This window comes from Pavona decussata, unplaced genomic scaffold (genome assembly GCF_977016875.1).
Source record: "Pavona decussata unplaced genomic scaffold, jaPavDecu1.1 SCAFFOLD_85, whole genome shotgun sequence".
Classification (NCBI taxonomy): Eukaryota; Metazoa; Cnidaria; class Anthozoa; order Scleractinia; family Agariciidae; genus Pavona; species Pavona decussata.
The window spans coordinates 1,977,961-1,995,002 of NW_028145503.1; the positions used below are offsets into that span (position 1 = coordinate 1,977,961).

At 39.3% G+C, this 17,042-nt stretch overlaps 1 protein-coding gene, 1 long non-coding RNA gene and 1 pseudogene across 4 annotated transcripts in view; 2 read left to right on the top strand and 1 right to left on the bottom strand.

Annotated features, from left to right (window-relative positions):
* Window positions 1-6,385, top strand: part of LOC146475218 (uncharacterized) — a 130,465-nt gene extending 124,080 nt beyond the window's left edge. The window contains exon 2 of the long non-coding RNA XR_014866002.1: window positions 5,921-6,385. This is a non-coding gene — a long non-coding RNA (uncharacterized LOC146475218). The remainder of the gene's footprint in view (window positions 1-5,920) is intronic.
* The window catches only part of LOC146475222 (uncharacterized), a 92,697-nt gene that overhangs the window by 47,052 nt on the left and 28,603 nt on the right, over window positions 1-17,042 (bottom strand). For all 3 annotated transcript variants that reach the window (XM_085116096.1, XM_085116095.1, XM_085116094.1), the window contains 10 exons: window positions 15,945-16,077; window positions 14,829-15,008; window positions 13,722-14,043; window positions 12,674-12,778; window positions 10,249-10,383; window positions 10,029-10,108; window positions 9,135-9,219; window positions 7,835-7,891; window positions 7,082-7,201; window positions 6,656-6,702 (listed from right to left, as the gene is read on the bottom strand). In XM_085116096.1, the coding sequence (XP_084972222.1) occupies window positions 6,656-6,702; window positions 7,082-7,201; window positions 7,835-7,891; window positions 9,135-9,219; window positions 10,029-10,108; window positions 10,249-10,383; window positions 12,674-12,778; window positions 13,722-14,043; window positions 14,829-15,008; window positions 15,945-16,077 (1,264 nt within the window). The remainder of the gene's footprint in view (window positions 1-6,655; window positions 6,703-7,081; window positions 7,202-7,834; window positions 7,892-9,134; window positions 9,220-10,028; window positions 10,109-10,248; window positions 10,384-12,673; window positions 12,779-13,721; window positions 14,044-14,828; window positions 15,009-15,944; window positions 16,078-17,042) is intronic.
* LOC146475227 (steroid 17-alpha-hydroxylase/17,20 lyase pseudogene) lies at window positions 3,358-5,923 on the top strand (annotated as a pseudogene).

The window sequence follows — 17,042 nt, forward strand, 5'->3', positions numbered from 1 at the left end:
AAAGTCCAGTTCGATTTCGACAAAATTACATAATTTTTAAATACTTTGAATGTGAAAATAACATTTTATTACCCTATACATGTAGTATATTGGGGACAACTCCAGTAAATTCTCCTGGCTGAGTAGAAAACATTTAAACTGCTTACAGTACAAATATAAAATAAGCTTAAGCTTTTTCTCTGCGATGCTGATAAATATAAACTTAAATTTTCTTCGAGAAGCAGTTTCAACCATTTATTTTAAATTGGTGATAAATGCTTGAGGAGACGTACGAGTTAGGGCCATCGTCTCAAACGTTCAGTCTACGCGCTCACTGGCATGAATATTCGGCGCTTCCACCAAATTTTAAAAACTGTCATTTTACGAGTGTATGGTGTTACGTAATAAGCCGGCCAAAGTTTAGCATAAAAAACTTTTAATGCCGAGTGCCTGTGAAACAGGTAATGGTTGAACAAGTTAAGGATTACCGAGCGAAAGGTTAAAAAGAATTCAGTTTATTGGCAGCTAAAAGCTATCAAATTGAGCAGATTTCGTTCCACATTAGTGCCAAATTTTTCTACATCGGTCACAAGTGAATTTCTCGATTACTTCTTTTTGCCAAAAAGCTTACTGCTTCTTATGACGGCTGTTAGATTACTGCTTTCAAGAAGAATTACACGTAAGACCAGGAGCCCTGATTATGGCTCCAGGTAAGACTTAAGATTAATGTTTATTCGTTTATTAGTTGGTTATCCAAGGGACAAGAAAGCTGTAAACACGTTCTTGTCTGTTTTCAAACTCTTTCTTTTTTTCAAGTTCGCAGGATAAATTTCCTCAACATCAAACTAGCAACTTTAGCAACAAAGTAAGCTTACAATTCGCAAAATGCCTCCGGCAGAACTTAAGAACTGAAGAGGTAAAACAAAACCGACTTGTAGACAAACGACAAATTTTCATGCATGTCCGCAGGATTAAAAACAAATAAGCTTATTAAGCTAAAATGACAGAAAAGATTTTTTACCTTATTTTGAAGTATGTATCTTGACTAAAACCCAGAAACCAATCTAAATGTTTCAACTCGGTGCGGGTCACAGTCAAATGCATCCTCCACTGTTTTATATCCTATCAGTAATAGGCTTTGTTTATAGCCAAGAAACCGGCTGCGGTCAGTTTTACAAATGAGAGAAGGTATAATTTTTTAGCGTATTTTTTTTTCCTGGTTAGAAAGTCCATCCATGTAGCTTGTTGTTGTTGTTGTTGTTGTGGTTCTTCCTTTGCATGGCCACGGAACTTGATTCCAAGCAGCAAAAAGCTCTTTTTCCAGTTCAACATGAACAAGGAGACAGTCAAAGCTGACAGAGTTCAATATGGAGGTAGCGAGAACCGCGTAACAACTTCGCAGCATCACAATTTTCCACAACTGTTTAGACTTTCTCCAACAACAAATAACTGAACTTTAGACATTTTTCGGGTACTATTTGAACCATATCATACTGGCAAAAGTGACACGGAAAGCAGCCGAGAAGAAATTCACTTAAGTTAAGTACTTACGTGTCTGAGTACATATTCGTAAAGTGTAAGCCTTTTTTTCATTCATTCAACTGTAGCAACGCACGCAGCGCCACCGTTTTGGCGCCTTTTTTACTTTACTGTGAGGGTCATGCGGATCAATATACCACTTATTTCAACTTTTCCTGTCTTCTTTCCTTTTCGTTGTGAGAGTCTAATTCCTTAAATGTGGGCACCGATGACATATTCCCTGGCAGAATTTTAAAATTTGGACGCCATTTTGAACGGGTAAACAAAAATTTCAATTTCTCCACGCGCGATCCTGGCCATTTACACGCGTCCGCGCACGCGCGTATGGTGCAATTTTTTTCTAAAAATAGATTTTTTGGTACAACACATGGGGACAAGCCCACAAGTCAAAATGGCATCTCGTTACGGTCTCCATCCCTGATTGTGGCTCATGGTCTAACTATATTTCAAAAACTCATTAATAATTCATAAACCCATTAACCTATCAAATAGTCGATAAAACATCACGTGCAGTGGTTATAAAACCCGATAAAACCTCCTCTTTATTAGTATGTGGTGTTTAATGTTTTTCTCGTATGTCAATTTCCAACGTTCACAAAAGCATCATTGTTATGAACTCTCTTGACACACCCTTTTCCAGGAAAGTTTTTGAAGCCGTTCAAAAAACTCGCGGCACACGTTATCGATTTTAAAACCACTTGGCAAACATTACGCAAATCTATTGTATATTTATTTTAAGGTGGGTGAATAAGGCTTATTATTATTATTATAAGCGCAGTGAATCGGTGGGGCAATTAGTTTGCTCTTCCAATAATTGATACTGTTTGATTGCAGAGTAGATATAAACAATCGTCGTAAATACAATTATCGCCAAAAATATACCATCCAACTTCTTCAACCATGGCTATGCTTGAAATGTTGCCTTAAACGAGAAGTTCAGCTATCAAAAGGGCAAGCCTCTCCTTCATTTCACACCTTTGCGGGCGTGAGATGCAAATTTAGACGCTGTTCAGTCAATTAAGCCAATTTTATCGTTAAAAGCCGAAGAAAAAGACACATGTTCTTTGTCAGTTGTTTATGCTCTGATGATTGATTGACAACTGAAGGTGAGAATGGTCTTGCCAGGCCCCTTTCATACCGGAACTTCCTGTTTAATATAAAGTGTTGGCAACGGTGCAATGACTTTAAATGGAACATTTTTCTGCTTTGTAGGTAATTGGCTTGAACCAAATGCAACATTTTCAACACAGGAACTGCAAGGCAATATATAAAACTAGTATTGTTATAACCCCTCTCCCCCCTCCCCCAAAAATCAAACCAAATTTTAAAACAAGCCATGTATATATTTGGATGAGGGGTAAAATTTCATCCACTTTCCCAAACAGGTTTTATTTTCGTGGTAGCACATTGCGCGATGTACTTATAGTCTAATGATTTCATCGGCTATGCAAGTTTTTGTCTGTTATTTATTCAAACTCACCGTACCACTTCCAACCTCACCAGCTGCCTAGTATCAATTAGCCAAAAAGAGCCATGTTCGAAGAATTTGGCAATCATTGTGGTTGAAATTATTAAATTTCAACCTCAGTGATCAAACAATTCACAAGGCTCATCGGGAGTGGAGTCCACAAGTCATGTTTACACGCTCACTAACCTATGGGGGAGGGGGGTGGGAGGTCAATTGGCTCCTGGGGAGGTGCAATAGCTGAAATAATACAGTTGTGTTTCCCTATGCATTCCCTACGCACAAGTTCTCTGAAATCACAACCGACTGTTTCGAGCTTCCAGGGATTACTGGAACATGCCTCCAATATATATATACCCTGTTCTAGATCAGAAATCGTAAAATCAAGACCCATTAGGCTGCAAATACCAGTATAGGATTGTCAGCCTCCCCAACGCCAGCCCCCAGAATTATGTTTTTTAAAGACGTTGTCACCGGAGGGGAACGCATCACAATATCAAGCCTATTTCGCAGGGCGCAAGCTAAACATGTTCGAAGAACTCGCGTGGTTTATTGTGGCAATTATTGTTGTTACAATGATTGCTAATCGCTTCTCTGCACCTAAGAACCTACCTCCCGGGCCTTTTCCTTTACCGATTATTGGAAATGCACACAAAATGGCCGGCCAGGCACCGTATCGAGCCATTATGGCAATGGAGAAACATTATGGCAAAGTTTTTCGGCTGTATATTGGTGGCAAGTTGACGATTGTCGTTGGCGGCGCAGAAGCTATAAAAGAAGCTCTTGTTACCAAGTCCGCCGAATTCGCTGGAAGACCGAAGACAAACACGTTAGACGTTTACTCACGCAACGCAAAGACAATCGCCTTTGCAGATTACTCTCCACAATGGCGGATTCATCGCAAGATTGTCGTCTCCGCGTTAAAAATGTACACCAGCAGCTTGCTGAAGCATGGATCAATCATTAATGAGGAAGTCTATCTACTCTTGAAACGGGTGCAATCCTCAATTGGACAACCGTACGACATCACGAAAGATGTTCAACTGGCAGTTACAAATGTGATTTGCACTATGGTGTTTGGTTCAAGATACGAGCTCGATGACCCCGAGTTTTTAAAAGTAGTTGAAATCACCAAGGGAATTGTCGCGATGCTTGGATCTGGTAGCGTAGTTGATGTGTTCCCATGGTTGAAGTTTTTTCCATTCAAGTCAGTTCAGAGGTATAAGAAGATCTGCGAAGAAAGAGATGACTTATTTGGAAGGATTTATCGGGAACACGTGAAGGCCAATCGAGTGCAAGATGCGCGAGATCTGACAGACACACTTTTGAAAGCAAAGAAAGAGGCTGAAGAGGAGGACTCTTCAGTTAAGGAATTCTTCACAGATGAGCACGTTATCCTGACCATGAGCGAAATTTTTAACGCTGGATTGGAGACCACTTCAAGTTCTGTTTGTTGGGCGCTGTTGTACCTTATTCACAACCCAAAGTTTCAACACAAGTTGCATCAAGAGCTTGACGAAGTCATAGGACCAGATCGTTTACCAGAACTCAAAGACAAGAAGGATTTGCCTCATTTGGAAGCGACGATAACCGAGACTCTACGTCTGTCGGGTGCCCCAGTTGCACCCCGCAAAAGTATGGTGGACACCACTTTGCAGGGATATCACATTCCAAAGGATAGCACAGTGCTCATCAATCTATGGTCCCTTCATCACGACCCAGATATATGGGATGCACCCAACGAATTCAAGCCTCAGAGATTCCTGAAGGAGGATGGCAAATTTGTTCTTCCAAACGTAGATAATTTCCATCCGTTTTCAGCCGGGCGACGACAATGTCTGGGAGAGTCTTTGGCAAGAACAGAGTTATTCCTTGTATTGGCACGGTTGCTTCACAGCTTCAGGTTTGAGAATCCACCCGGATGCGATTTGCCTTCACTGGAACCCATCACAGGGGTTGCAGTAATGCCAAAGCCGTTCAAAGTCTGTGCGTTCAAGAGGCATGCTAATTGAACTACCCCACCAGCTTTTACAAGCTCCAGGGATTTAGACGTAGATTTCAATGTATTAGAGTATGCTTACGTCGTAAAAGCTTTAAAATCATAGTTTACTAAAGTACAAGGAACCAGTGGATACAGTGACGACAGCGGTTGGTCAGTGCTCATTGAAAATTCCCAACAGTTTTAAAATAGGTCGTTATGTTTACCACAATTTATATTATTCTATCTACTTCGCAGTGTAATCTCAAAATAATAGTTTTCGAACACCTAAGAGGTGACAGTAAACTAGGATGACTACGAGTATTCCTACAAAACGTTTTCTCTTCTCTCATAAATGGTTTCTTAAAAGAGTTACCTATCAGTCCGAGTACGCGAATACTTTACATCTCACATAGTGTCTCATGATGCAGCCTTTTAATTCGCATTGCGTGGTTTATGCCTGCATTAAGTGTTACAGTTGGCTACACCCATTTAACTTTGAGTTCATTTCTTGGCCCTCTTGCAAACTTGAGAACGTCACGGGCTTGTGGATACAGTTGACCTTTCTTTCTTTCTCGCCCCCATATCGCGCTGCGCTCGCCCCGCTGATTTTTCTTTCCCGCCCTATTGCCCACTTGGGGGCCTGTTCACAGGCTAAGTTGACCATGGACAATGACACTGCAAATGTTTCTGATCTGTTTCTGATGTCATGTGTGACAGAAAATGCACTGAGCCTAGTGTTAGGGTCTCATCCACAGACTACAGTTTTAAAAAAAATATACCACAGAAACCATTACATAGTAGCTTTCATTTGAATGGTCACACTTAAGGATTTCATCTACAGACCCAAAAGTTAGGACAAGCTTGTACAGTTTAATAAACAGCCTCACAGGAAAGTACTGCTCGGTAGCTTGCATTTGAATGGTCACACTTTAGGATTTCATCCACAGACACAAAAGATAGAACCACCTTGTGTTCCATAATAAACAGCACCACAGGAACGTACTGCTCAGTAGCTTTTCATTTGAATGGTCACACTTTAGGGTTTCATCTACAGACCCAAAAGTTAGGAACACCTTGTACTGTTTAATAAACAGCCCCACAGGACAGTACTGCCCAGTAGCTTTCATTTGAAGGGTCACACTTTAGGATTTCATACACAGACTTAAAAGTGAATAATAACGTGAAGTACCACGTGGTTGAAACAGGCCTCATAATTTGCAGTCACTGAATACTTTAGGAGGCAGCAGCGCCACAAGAAAGATACTGCTCTCGAAAACGTTTTTATCTGAAGAATAATCAGACCTAAGGACTTTCATCCAAAGACTCAAACGGCAGCCTTCACTACATGTAACAAGACAAAGGGTAAACAATTTAAAACAATTTTTTGAACTTTTTAGGTGGAATAAAGGTCTTTCTTCTGACCTTGTCGTTCAGTTTTTTTAGTTAACGCTGAAAAATATGGTTATCCCCTTTGTAAATTATCAGAATTTAGAAATGAGAGACATCGCAGTTATGGATGCAACTTAGGCAGTTGCGAAAAGAAAGCCTAAAAAAACAAAATCAGTTTCACGGGATTTCGAACCCAGACTTCTGCGATGAATGTTCAGTGCTACGATATCACGATTTATCAAGTTGCTACTAATAATAATTCATTATAATTTCTTTTTGGTTTACAGTCAATTGTCACTTACTTGAGTTCAGTGCCTTCTAATTTTGAAGCGAGTCTCGAATTTTGCTCCTGTAAAGAAAGGAAAATATGCAAATTTATTTTAAAACTATGCAACCCAATATAGTTTAACCCAATAACACTATTTATCTCCGACGTATACAGCTATTTCAGTTAACATTGTCGGATCAAAGTATAAAGCTATAAGACAAGACCTCAAGATTCTGCGGATTTTTTTATGAATAAGTTCATCAAAATCAGCTATGCCTTCAACACATTCAAGCGATAATTTTTGTTCTCAACTTCCTACAAAACAAGATTGTAATTGGTATTTCTGTTAGTACTTGACTACATAGACCAGACTTCTATTTCCAACATTTCTTCCATGATTTCTCTTGCATTTAACACTGTTTATCGTGAAGTGTATGGAGACGCCTTGAGATAACAATACCTTTTCCATTCGAATATTCTCCTGCAGTCGATCATACTGGGATTTGTGGTGTTCCGTGTCCCGCTGAACAAGGTTCAGTTGACTTCCTCGCTCATTTAGCATCACGTTCGCCGTTTGCAGCTAAAAGGAGAGCAGATGTGGTGAGCCAGTTGAAAAGAACAATGATTTTTCGGCAAAAAAAAAAAAAAAAAAAAAAAAAAAAAAAAAAAAAAACGGCTAAAACAATAGGCCCTTTCCGAGTTGCTTTTAACCTCGTTATGATAGCGAGGCTTAGTGCAAAGTTTTTATTATAAAAATTAGTTTTCATTCATATGCAAACAAAACTAATTTTGAGAATGGCGTATTATTCTAGAAAGTAACACAGGCATACTCGGAAAAAAGAAATCTGAGTGCTCCTATCAGGAGTCGAACCTAAGACAGACCTTCCGATCACTAGTTCAGATGCTCTACCACTGAGCTACAGGAGACTCGTGGGAGCTAAGGCCATTAAACTAGGTTCATGAGACAAACATCCTGCAGTATCACAGCAACTCAGAAATGGCCCATTAAGTAAAAGGTTTTCAATTACACTCCACGTTCCACGTTGTACTCCACCTTCACTGGCACAAAACTTGCACGGATCCAAACTTGCACCCACAAACTGTAGCGACACTGTTCGAATCCATGCAGGTCTTGTATAGGTGTAAAAAGTGAACACGGTTACACCTCAAACTATAAGACATCGAGAAACTGTTTCACTGTAAAACGTTTTACCTCAATGTCTAGGTTACTTGCTTTATTCTCAGCCGTCTCTAACTTCATCATCAGAGCCTTTGATAACAAAACAAATAAACATTGGAAAACAAAATCAGCCTTTACCACATTTGATCTTGTAAATAATTTAGTAGGAATATTGTAGTAGTAGGAATATTGTATGTCATCTTTAATGTATTTATGTTGTTGTATTTCTGGTTAATGGCAGATAAATGAATGAATGAATGAATGAATGAATGAATGAAAAAATTTATAGCGATCTATAAACTTTCAATTCCTTCGGGGAATCTTTTCCAAGTAAGCGAGAGGTCATCTTATGTCACGTGACTTGAGGTGGTGTGAGTCACGTGACAAAATGTTTGTTTTAAAATAAATAAATAAATAAATAAATAAATAAAAAATACTTACACTTGAAAAATGTTAGGCTAACTCTCGCATTTTCCGGCGTTTCCAAAACGAGCCCGACCAGATCATAACTTAAAATTTCTCTCTCTTGGTGTTTTAGAATTATTGTCACCATTTTGACCAAAAATGTTCAAAATCCCCCTGATACTTCCCCGGTAAGGGCCGTAACAATGAATTTTGCTACCTAAGGCGTACTTAAGGACGGTGCCTACTAATAGTTATACCGAAGTATTTTTGCGCGGTTCAAAACTATTCGGGGAAAGCAGAACTTAGCAAGGGCTATGAAAATCCAAAAAGAAAATTGGGGGTAACCACGTATTTTTTTTTTTAGAGATAATTAAGCAACTATTCTAAAAAGCAGTAAAATACAAAGCAATGTATGGCGTTTTTTCTCAATTGAAGCTTTATTATTATGAAAAATGCATGGTCACCCCCAATTTTCTTTTTGGATACCAAAAGTACTAGCTAAGTTCTGCTTTCCCCGAATAGTTTTAAACCGCGCAAAAATATCCCTGTATTAGTAGGCACCACCCATGGGAAACCCGAGTATCTCGAGATGCGCAGAACGTATGCGCATTAACAATAGTAGGCACCGTCCTTAAAACAAGCATCTATAAAGCAAATGTAGTGATATGACGTACAAGGTGAGACTGTGGATAAACCATTCGAATGACAGCTACCTAGCAATTATTTGCTCAGATGCTGTTTGCTTGTTGTTCCTAACTGTTGAGTGTGTCAATCAAATCTAAAAGCACCCTCGAACAAAATTTCCTCTAATATGTTGCAAAACGGTAATCACGTATCTTTCAACTTTGGCACTATTGCAATAAAAGGATTATCAATGATCTATTTCATTATTAAAGCATGACTTAAATACAACACCACTACGGCTTACCTTGTTTGCTTCTTTTAGCGCAGCTGTTTCCTTCTCGAGTCTCAGCTTCGCTTGATAAAGTTCGTCGCGTAAATTCTGCGTTTGTCTAGAAAACCCACAAAAGAGCGGCATTACAACACAAGACATCATCTATCTTGCACGCCTCAGTTGTTCAAAGAGCAGATAATTGGACCACAATTTTAAGTGGTCGCAATTTCAGTATTTGGAAGTGTGTTATATTAAAATCTAAAAACCTTCTATAAATGAGGGCTTATTCAAAAAATTCCACATTTCACAAATCCTTTCATTTTGCGACTGTCTCTCTTCAGTTCCGTACAGTTGAGCAGTATTTTATTTGTTGTACTTGCAGCTTAATGGGAACCTCCACTCAAAAACCAGGATTCAATTCTTAGAAAAAAATATGATTTCCAAACTTTATTACAAGAAAATAGAAAGGACATTTTACAGAACAAAATAAAAATATGCTTAGCCGTCGTTTTCGTTTTCATATTTCCTGCGCGCCGCCATTTTGAATTTTATGGCGCCATATCATGAGGCAGTTATTAAATCCAAAATAGCGCAGCGCGGGCAATTTAAAGCAAAAATAGGCGATGATCAAATCTTGTTTTGACTGACAGAAATATTTCAATGTTTTACAACGAAATTTGAAATTAAATTCAGAGTAGAGATTTCCTTAAAAGCGGCTCGGCTACATAAAATTCCAGTTAATAATATCATCCTGCAAGTATTGCCGTTACCAATGTTAAGGGCGGGGAAAACATTTTTCAGGGAACTTTTGTCCTGAATGATTTTATGGATCGTAAAAATAAATCTTCAAAAAAAAAAGAAGGCGAAGAAAGAATCCCTCCTATACGATATAATTAAATGGATGTACAATGAATGTATGCTTCACACCTTTCTGCTTCCACTCTACCAACACCGGTTCTTTCAAGTTCTTTATCAGACTTTTCCAACCGCGACCTCAGTGAGGAAATCTGTAGAAAACAAATCTTTCTGTAAGTGTCTCGTTTCATTATAAGGTTAGGATATTATGCACTGTTCAGAAATCCTCTCTAAGCTTAAAATTCATAAGGGATACAAAGTGAGACACATTACAAGAGGTTACAAGACGTACTTCAGACTCCAGTCGAGCCCGCGTTTGTGTCTCGCTTTCCAACTTGCTGCTGATCTGTGCATGCTCGTTCCTTCCGCTGACCACATGCGAGTCCAACTCGGCGCGAGTTTGTTGAAGTGCTTCCTCGCTTTTGGCCTGTTACAATCAAACAACATGGGCATTTCATTAGAATTTCATACTGTAAAACCGATATATATTTTTTAATTTTATTGTAACTTTTCACGAATAAACATACAAGATATGAAATACACTGACAGCAGCCTGTTTGTTAACGAATTACATAAATAAACGCGAAGTCTTTCTACGGATAAGTTCTATCTATCCAGGTGTCTCTATGCTATAATAGGGACCTTAAGCGGAGACGACGACGACGACGAAGACGAAACTTAAAAAATTACCTCCGCGTCTACTGAATAAATTCGCGATGATTTATACTCTCTCAGTTTGAGCAATGTAGCCGAACTATCGAGGAGCTAACGCCGTAGGGGGCGCCTTTAAAGTTCAGAAAGAGAAAGGAAAATTAATCATCATGCGTTCACGTTCTCCATAAAACCTTAAATTTGGTCATTTCACGTTGTTGTTTTGCAGAGGACGACAAAGAAATGTACCAAAGTGTATAACGCACGTGCAGAGCCAGTGTTTTGCTAATTAAGACTATTGTTTTCTGACGTTCTCGTTGACGTCGTCGTCGTCGCTGCTTAAGGTCCCTAATGAGCGATAGTGAACCGCAACTCGTTGGCTGTTTGTTCATATAAAACTTAGCCTTCATTGTTGTCTACTGACCGCCAGACAACCCTAATGTAAGCTTTAAGCAGTTGTAACTCAAAACAAGCTCGGTTGAAGCAATACAAATTACATGTAAACCTTTTAAATACCCAACAAGATGCCCCTCTAATGGCATTACACGGAATGCTTAATGTAGCCCCAATTATTCCCCATTGTATGTTTCGCAGATATTTAAAGAATATCCTCCCTTGGCCATTGAAATAATTGTCTGAATGGTTTTATTCAGATATATTGCGTGATACTTATCGTTGTGTTACTAGGAATCATACCAGAAATAACTATGCAATAACGTCATGACCCCGCTGAACTGGTCTGGCCTCCTCTAGCTCTAATCCTTCGCGTTGATCATTCGATCTGTTTTTTAAAGCGGATTTTCTTTGCTGTGAACTCTCCCAATTTCCGCCGTTTCAACTGTCGAGTACTACCTAGAAGTTATTATTTCGATTTACTGCTTGAAAAAGGTTGGTTTTCTCTCTGAAAACGGCAGATCCGGAGTCTTAAATTCAGACATGTGGCCGCCATTGAACGAAAACAACTTTTCCAAATGATGATTTGCTTTGACGTCACACAAGTAGAGATGAGTGGGTCCCCTCCCTCGTGATATACGCGCAGATAATGGAGTTTGATTGAGCCGCTTTTGTTCAAGACAATCAAAACAATAGATCCCTTCTGGGAGAGGGAAGAATTTAATCTAGTTTTAATGAATAAATCAAATGATGATTTGACGTCACACAGAAGTGATGAGTGGGTCCCCTCTCTCGTGATATGTGCCTGAAAAATAGATTTTGATTGGGCTGCTTCTGTTGAAGACAATCAGAACAATATATCCTTACTAGGGGAGGACAGAGTTTAATGCATAAATTAATGTGCACATTTATGACACCGATGAAGAAAAAAAAGATACCCGACCGAAACCTAGACACGTCATGCCCTGCGGGCATTCCGTGTAATGAGTATTTGATTTCTCTGCCCTCACTATTAATTATCATTTCTATTTTTTTTTTTTATGTAAAAATTGTAGTACGATTTTATTCACTCTTAATTTTCTTGTCTTTTGTTTGTGCTACTTGGTAAGTTGCACGTTATGACGCCAGTTAGCTGTACGTGGCAGTGACCAACTCGAAAGCCTAAGCTTCTTTGGTCACTGCGCACATTTAACCTTTGATGATTTATGTGATTTAATGTTGCCTTTATGTTACTTTTGTGATGCATCGTAATTTCCTTAAACTATTGAAATAGTGCATAAATAAAAAAAAATCTGTTGACCCTCAGTTTTTATTACGGAACAGATATCAGCATTTTCAGATACAAATTTTTGCAAAGTTTAAAAAAAAAATTGTCGGATGGAGTTCAGAGAAACCTTAAGTTTTCGAAAATTCAAGGCGGCTCTGAACCCTTTCCTCCAATTTCGTAAAACTTTGCAAAACGTTGTATTGATCCTCCAGTATAAATGATTGAAAGTGTTTGAAACTGAAAGAAGGCACTCTGCCTTATATGATACTTTAGTAACGTGACTTCCGATTTGCAAGAACAAGCTGCAAATTTGTTCCAATTGTTCTAGTCTATGAAACCCAGGCGTCGGTCGTTACACTCTGCTTTCTCATTTCTCACTTACTCGTTCTAGTTTCTACATGCTCACCATTTTGTCCGCTTTTTTCTGTAGTTTCTCCTTCAGAAGCGCAATCTCTTTTCCCATTGACGCTTTCGCAGCCTCAAGTCGAGCCTTGGTATCAGCCAGCTCCACCTGTAGAAACAGAGGAAACAACGTGCAAGGTGTAGCCTACTGGAAGGAATTTATTTCTTTCCGCAACGAAGACGTCCTTTTCCCGACACGGGGAAAAAAAAGAAACCGTTCAGATACATTGTTTAGCTCTGATCGTGCGACCGCCCAAATGTCATCAAAGTAAAGTTCAATTTTTTAATCGAAATGTAAAAGTGTGTCCATTCAAATGAAAGCTACTGAGCAGTACTTTCCTATAGTGTTTTTTATTATGCTGTACAAGGTGGTTCTAACTCTTGAGTCTGTGGGTGAAATCCTAAAGTGTGGCCATTCAAATGAGAGCTAGTGAGCAGTACTTTCCTGTGGTGCTGTTTATTATGCTGTGCAAGGTAGTTCTAACTTTTTGAGTCTGTGGGTGTAATCCTAAAGTGTGGCCATTCAAATGAAAGCTACTGAGCAGTACTTTGCTGTGGTGCTGTTTATCATGCTGTACAAGGTGTTTCTAAGTTTTTTTAATCAGAGGATGAAACCCTAAAGTGTGAACAATCAAAAGAAAGCTACTAAGTAGTACTTTCCTGTAGTGCTATTTATTAAGCTGTACAAGGTAGTTCTAACTTTTTGAGTCTGTGGGTGTAATCCTAAAGTGTGACCATTCAAATGAAAGCTACTGTGAAAGCTACCTGTGGTGCTATTTATTATGCTGTACAAGGTGGTTCTAACGTTTGATTTTTTTGTGATTTGAAAGCTGTTGAGCATGCAGTTATTTCTGTGGTACTATTTGTTGCATTCTTAAGGTGGCTCTTCCTTTTCAGTGTGTGGATGAGATCATAAAGCATGCCCATTCAAATTCTCACACTATAAGAATTTCAATCAGCGTATTACACAGTACTAAGTGAATTCTCCATTGAGAATGGACGAATAATCGACAATCATTCGCAAGTAATAAACCGCTACCACCATCGCTCACCTGAGCTACTTTCAATTCTTCTCTAAGCGAACCACTGCTCGCCTCATAACTCTTCCGTGTCTGATCCACAGCCTCGAGTTGGTACAGAGCTTCCGTCTTCTGCAGAGAATGGTTTCGTGACTCCTCAACCAAAACTTCATTCTTGCGTTGTTCGTCCTCTAGGAGCTGGTTCTGCACTGCGCGAGCATCTTGCTCCTCGGCTAAAGCTCTTTTTAGATCTCGTACATCAGACTCTAATTGGTGCAGGTTGTTCTTTAGCGACTTGTTCTCAACTTGTTGCTGGCGTTTCTCTACTTCTAAGTTTTGACGGTTTTCCAGTTCCCTGCAGAGCAGAAGATTGTGTTAAGAAATAACTGCTTAATGAGTAAAATTAATACACCGCTTTATGTAAGGACGACGAACTTAACACACGCATTTTAAAAAAAAGATTGTGGGAGGCTGACTAGCTTACTCAACATCATCTTAATCAGAGAAAACCTTTTTGCCTTCAGCGCACAATTTACATATGCGACTTCAAAACTACTGTAGTTTCGTTGAAAGACCTCGTCAGTCGACGAGGTCTTTTGATGAAACTAGTTTTATAGTCGCATATGTAAACAGTTAACTGTGTGTTGAAATTGAAAGTGAATCCAAATGAGATTTTTCCTGATCAAGACGTTACGGAGTCCAAAGCTACGAGAGTAAAAACATTGACATTCTCATCGCATCGCATATGTCAATTGTGTGTTGAAAGTGAGTGAAGATGAGGTTTTTCCTGATCAAGATGTTACGGAGTCCAAAGCTACGAGAGTAAAAACATCGACATTATCATGTTAGAGCGGTTTCCAGTTGTGTCGTAAAACCAAAGCCAAAGTAATTTATCTGGCCAATCACAACAGAAGCAAAAAGCGCGATCAGCCGATCAGAACACAAGGCAAAAAATGTAACCTGCGTCAAGCACGGGAAAACGCGTGCGGCCACACACGATTGGTTTGGGGTTGGCTTCCCATTGGTTGAGAAAATGGCGCGAACTTTGCCAGCCAAACATAGAGTCTAGTAAAGCAAAACCAAAGCTAACGCGAAACTACCTTCGACACTCAATTGAAAACCGCTCTATTATAAACATACTTAGCGAGCTTTTCCTCCGATCTTGTGATTTGTTCCTTGAGCTGGTTATGCAGCGCTTCAGATACCCGTCTTGCCTCGCTCTCCTGCTCGTATCTATACTGCAGTGTTCTGTGGGCGGCTTCAACTTCCATCTTCCGTCGCTCAGATTCAGATTTCTCTTTGGTTAGAGTTTCCACTCGCCTGATAAAACAGAGAACAGTAATCTCCTTAAAAGGAAAGTATCACGCGAATTTGGTGTCATTTCAAAACCTAAAAATGTTTGTCTGTCAACAGAACCAAAAAATTATCACCCCAGTGCAATAACACTGTCGATTAGTGCCTCTGGCCAGAGACAGAGAAGGCCGGAATGGAATGAAACTTGAAAAAATGTTGGGCTAATGTTTTTCAAGTTCTCGCATTTTTGTTTCCAAAAAACGCTAGAACAGATCACGCAAACTGTGAACCGTTAGATAAGCGTTTGCTTATTTGTCATTTTCTTAAACCGACGAAGGCCGAAGATTTTTGGCCGAAACGTCTTGTTTTTATAACGTTTAGTTTTTAACGTTTTACAAGTCAGTGTCATACACATTTTAGATTACATTATGTCCATTCTTGACTGCAATTTCAGCATATTTCATTAGATCACGAGGTTGTTCCTTTCAAGAATTGAGTTGATTTCTTTCCTCTCGTTCTATAATTATTTTGTAGCTAAGCGAAGGTTTATTTCACCATTTTTAACAAAAGAGGTCAAAAACCCCATGAAACTTCCCTTTTAATCCCTCGCACAAACTGTATAGCTTACTGTCTCCCAAGAATGAGTGCGAAGTCAATCTAAGGAGTCAGCACTCTTTTACTACACGGCGCCTCCACACCATCCGTACTCGCAATAGTTATATCTATCACTATGTCCATAAAGCAATGATGCAATATTGTTCTCTTAATTATATATTTTGTCCTTTTATATTTTAAATTCTTGATTTATAGTTTTTTAGCTTAGTATTGTGATTCATGCTTATATCTTTTATAGTAAATCAGACGTAATTCAAGGTTTTTGATTAATAAACTGTCTATTTGTCCATCTATCTTGGCTCTACAGTCATGGATGTTGGAAACACAGCAAATAATAACAGTTCTTACTCTTGCAGCTCAGCTAAGTCGCTCTCCATTTGTTTTCTGCTGGTTTCAAGCGCTACGATTCTTTCCCTCTGTTTATCCACCTGCCTTTTGGACTCGCGAAGAGCTTCTTGAAGTCGAGCGAAGCTTTGACTGTCTGAAATGCAAAGAGAACTTCTGTCAATACCCCGAAAACATAATGTACGACGTCTAAAGTTCATCTTTATTTTCCCCTCTGGAATTAGACGCAAGAAAACATGATGACACCGATTGATAATAGAGAGATTTAGAATCACGTCCACAGCAAACGCCAAACGGCAGAAATGACCACGTGACCAAGTTTATCCCAGTAAAATTGAGTAGTCATTTTCCACTATTCTCATCGCGAATCTCACGTTTGCCGTAAACGCGATCCTGAATCTCTCTAATGATTCAAGGATGCCGCATCGAAAAAGGTTTACCATCGAGAACTACGCTTTCCGTTAGGCATTGTGACGTTACAGTTGCCAATGTGACGCAAAGAATGCGCGAGCTTTTGTGACTGAATGCACGCGCGCGATACATTTTTACATTAACAATCGATACCATCGACATTGATAAACGATTAAAACGTATCGATACTCGGGAGCCGTATCGGTTGGTTGATACCGTTCGATACCATACCTTGGGAGGGTGGCCACACAACAACTGAACAGAAATATCGCTAAATAGCTTGGAGAAATTCACTGAGTTTTAGATTTTGTCTCAAAAAGGTCGCTTGCTGTGTAGGGGTAGCTACAGAAGTGAATTCATCTGCGCGCCGTAGCTGGTGATACGACATTCTACAATACATCGCGCCATCTGTAAACGTTCGCAAAGACGCGGCTTGAAATAAATTTAAGTCCCCACCGATTCTAAAGAAACTCTTGTGCTACAGTGAACTTGTAATACTTACAGACAGCTTTCCTTGTCGTCGGAGCGTTAAGTCAGCTAGCAACGCACTAACACAGCAAAATCTCGAGTTCTTTTTTTGAACAATCCGAGGATGAAAAGATTTAAATCCAAACTAAATACGTCATAATAGCGATGACGATTTATGGATTCGAACGCGCGCGCTTCCTTATTTCTAGTAAGGCAGCAGAT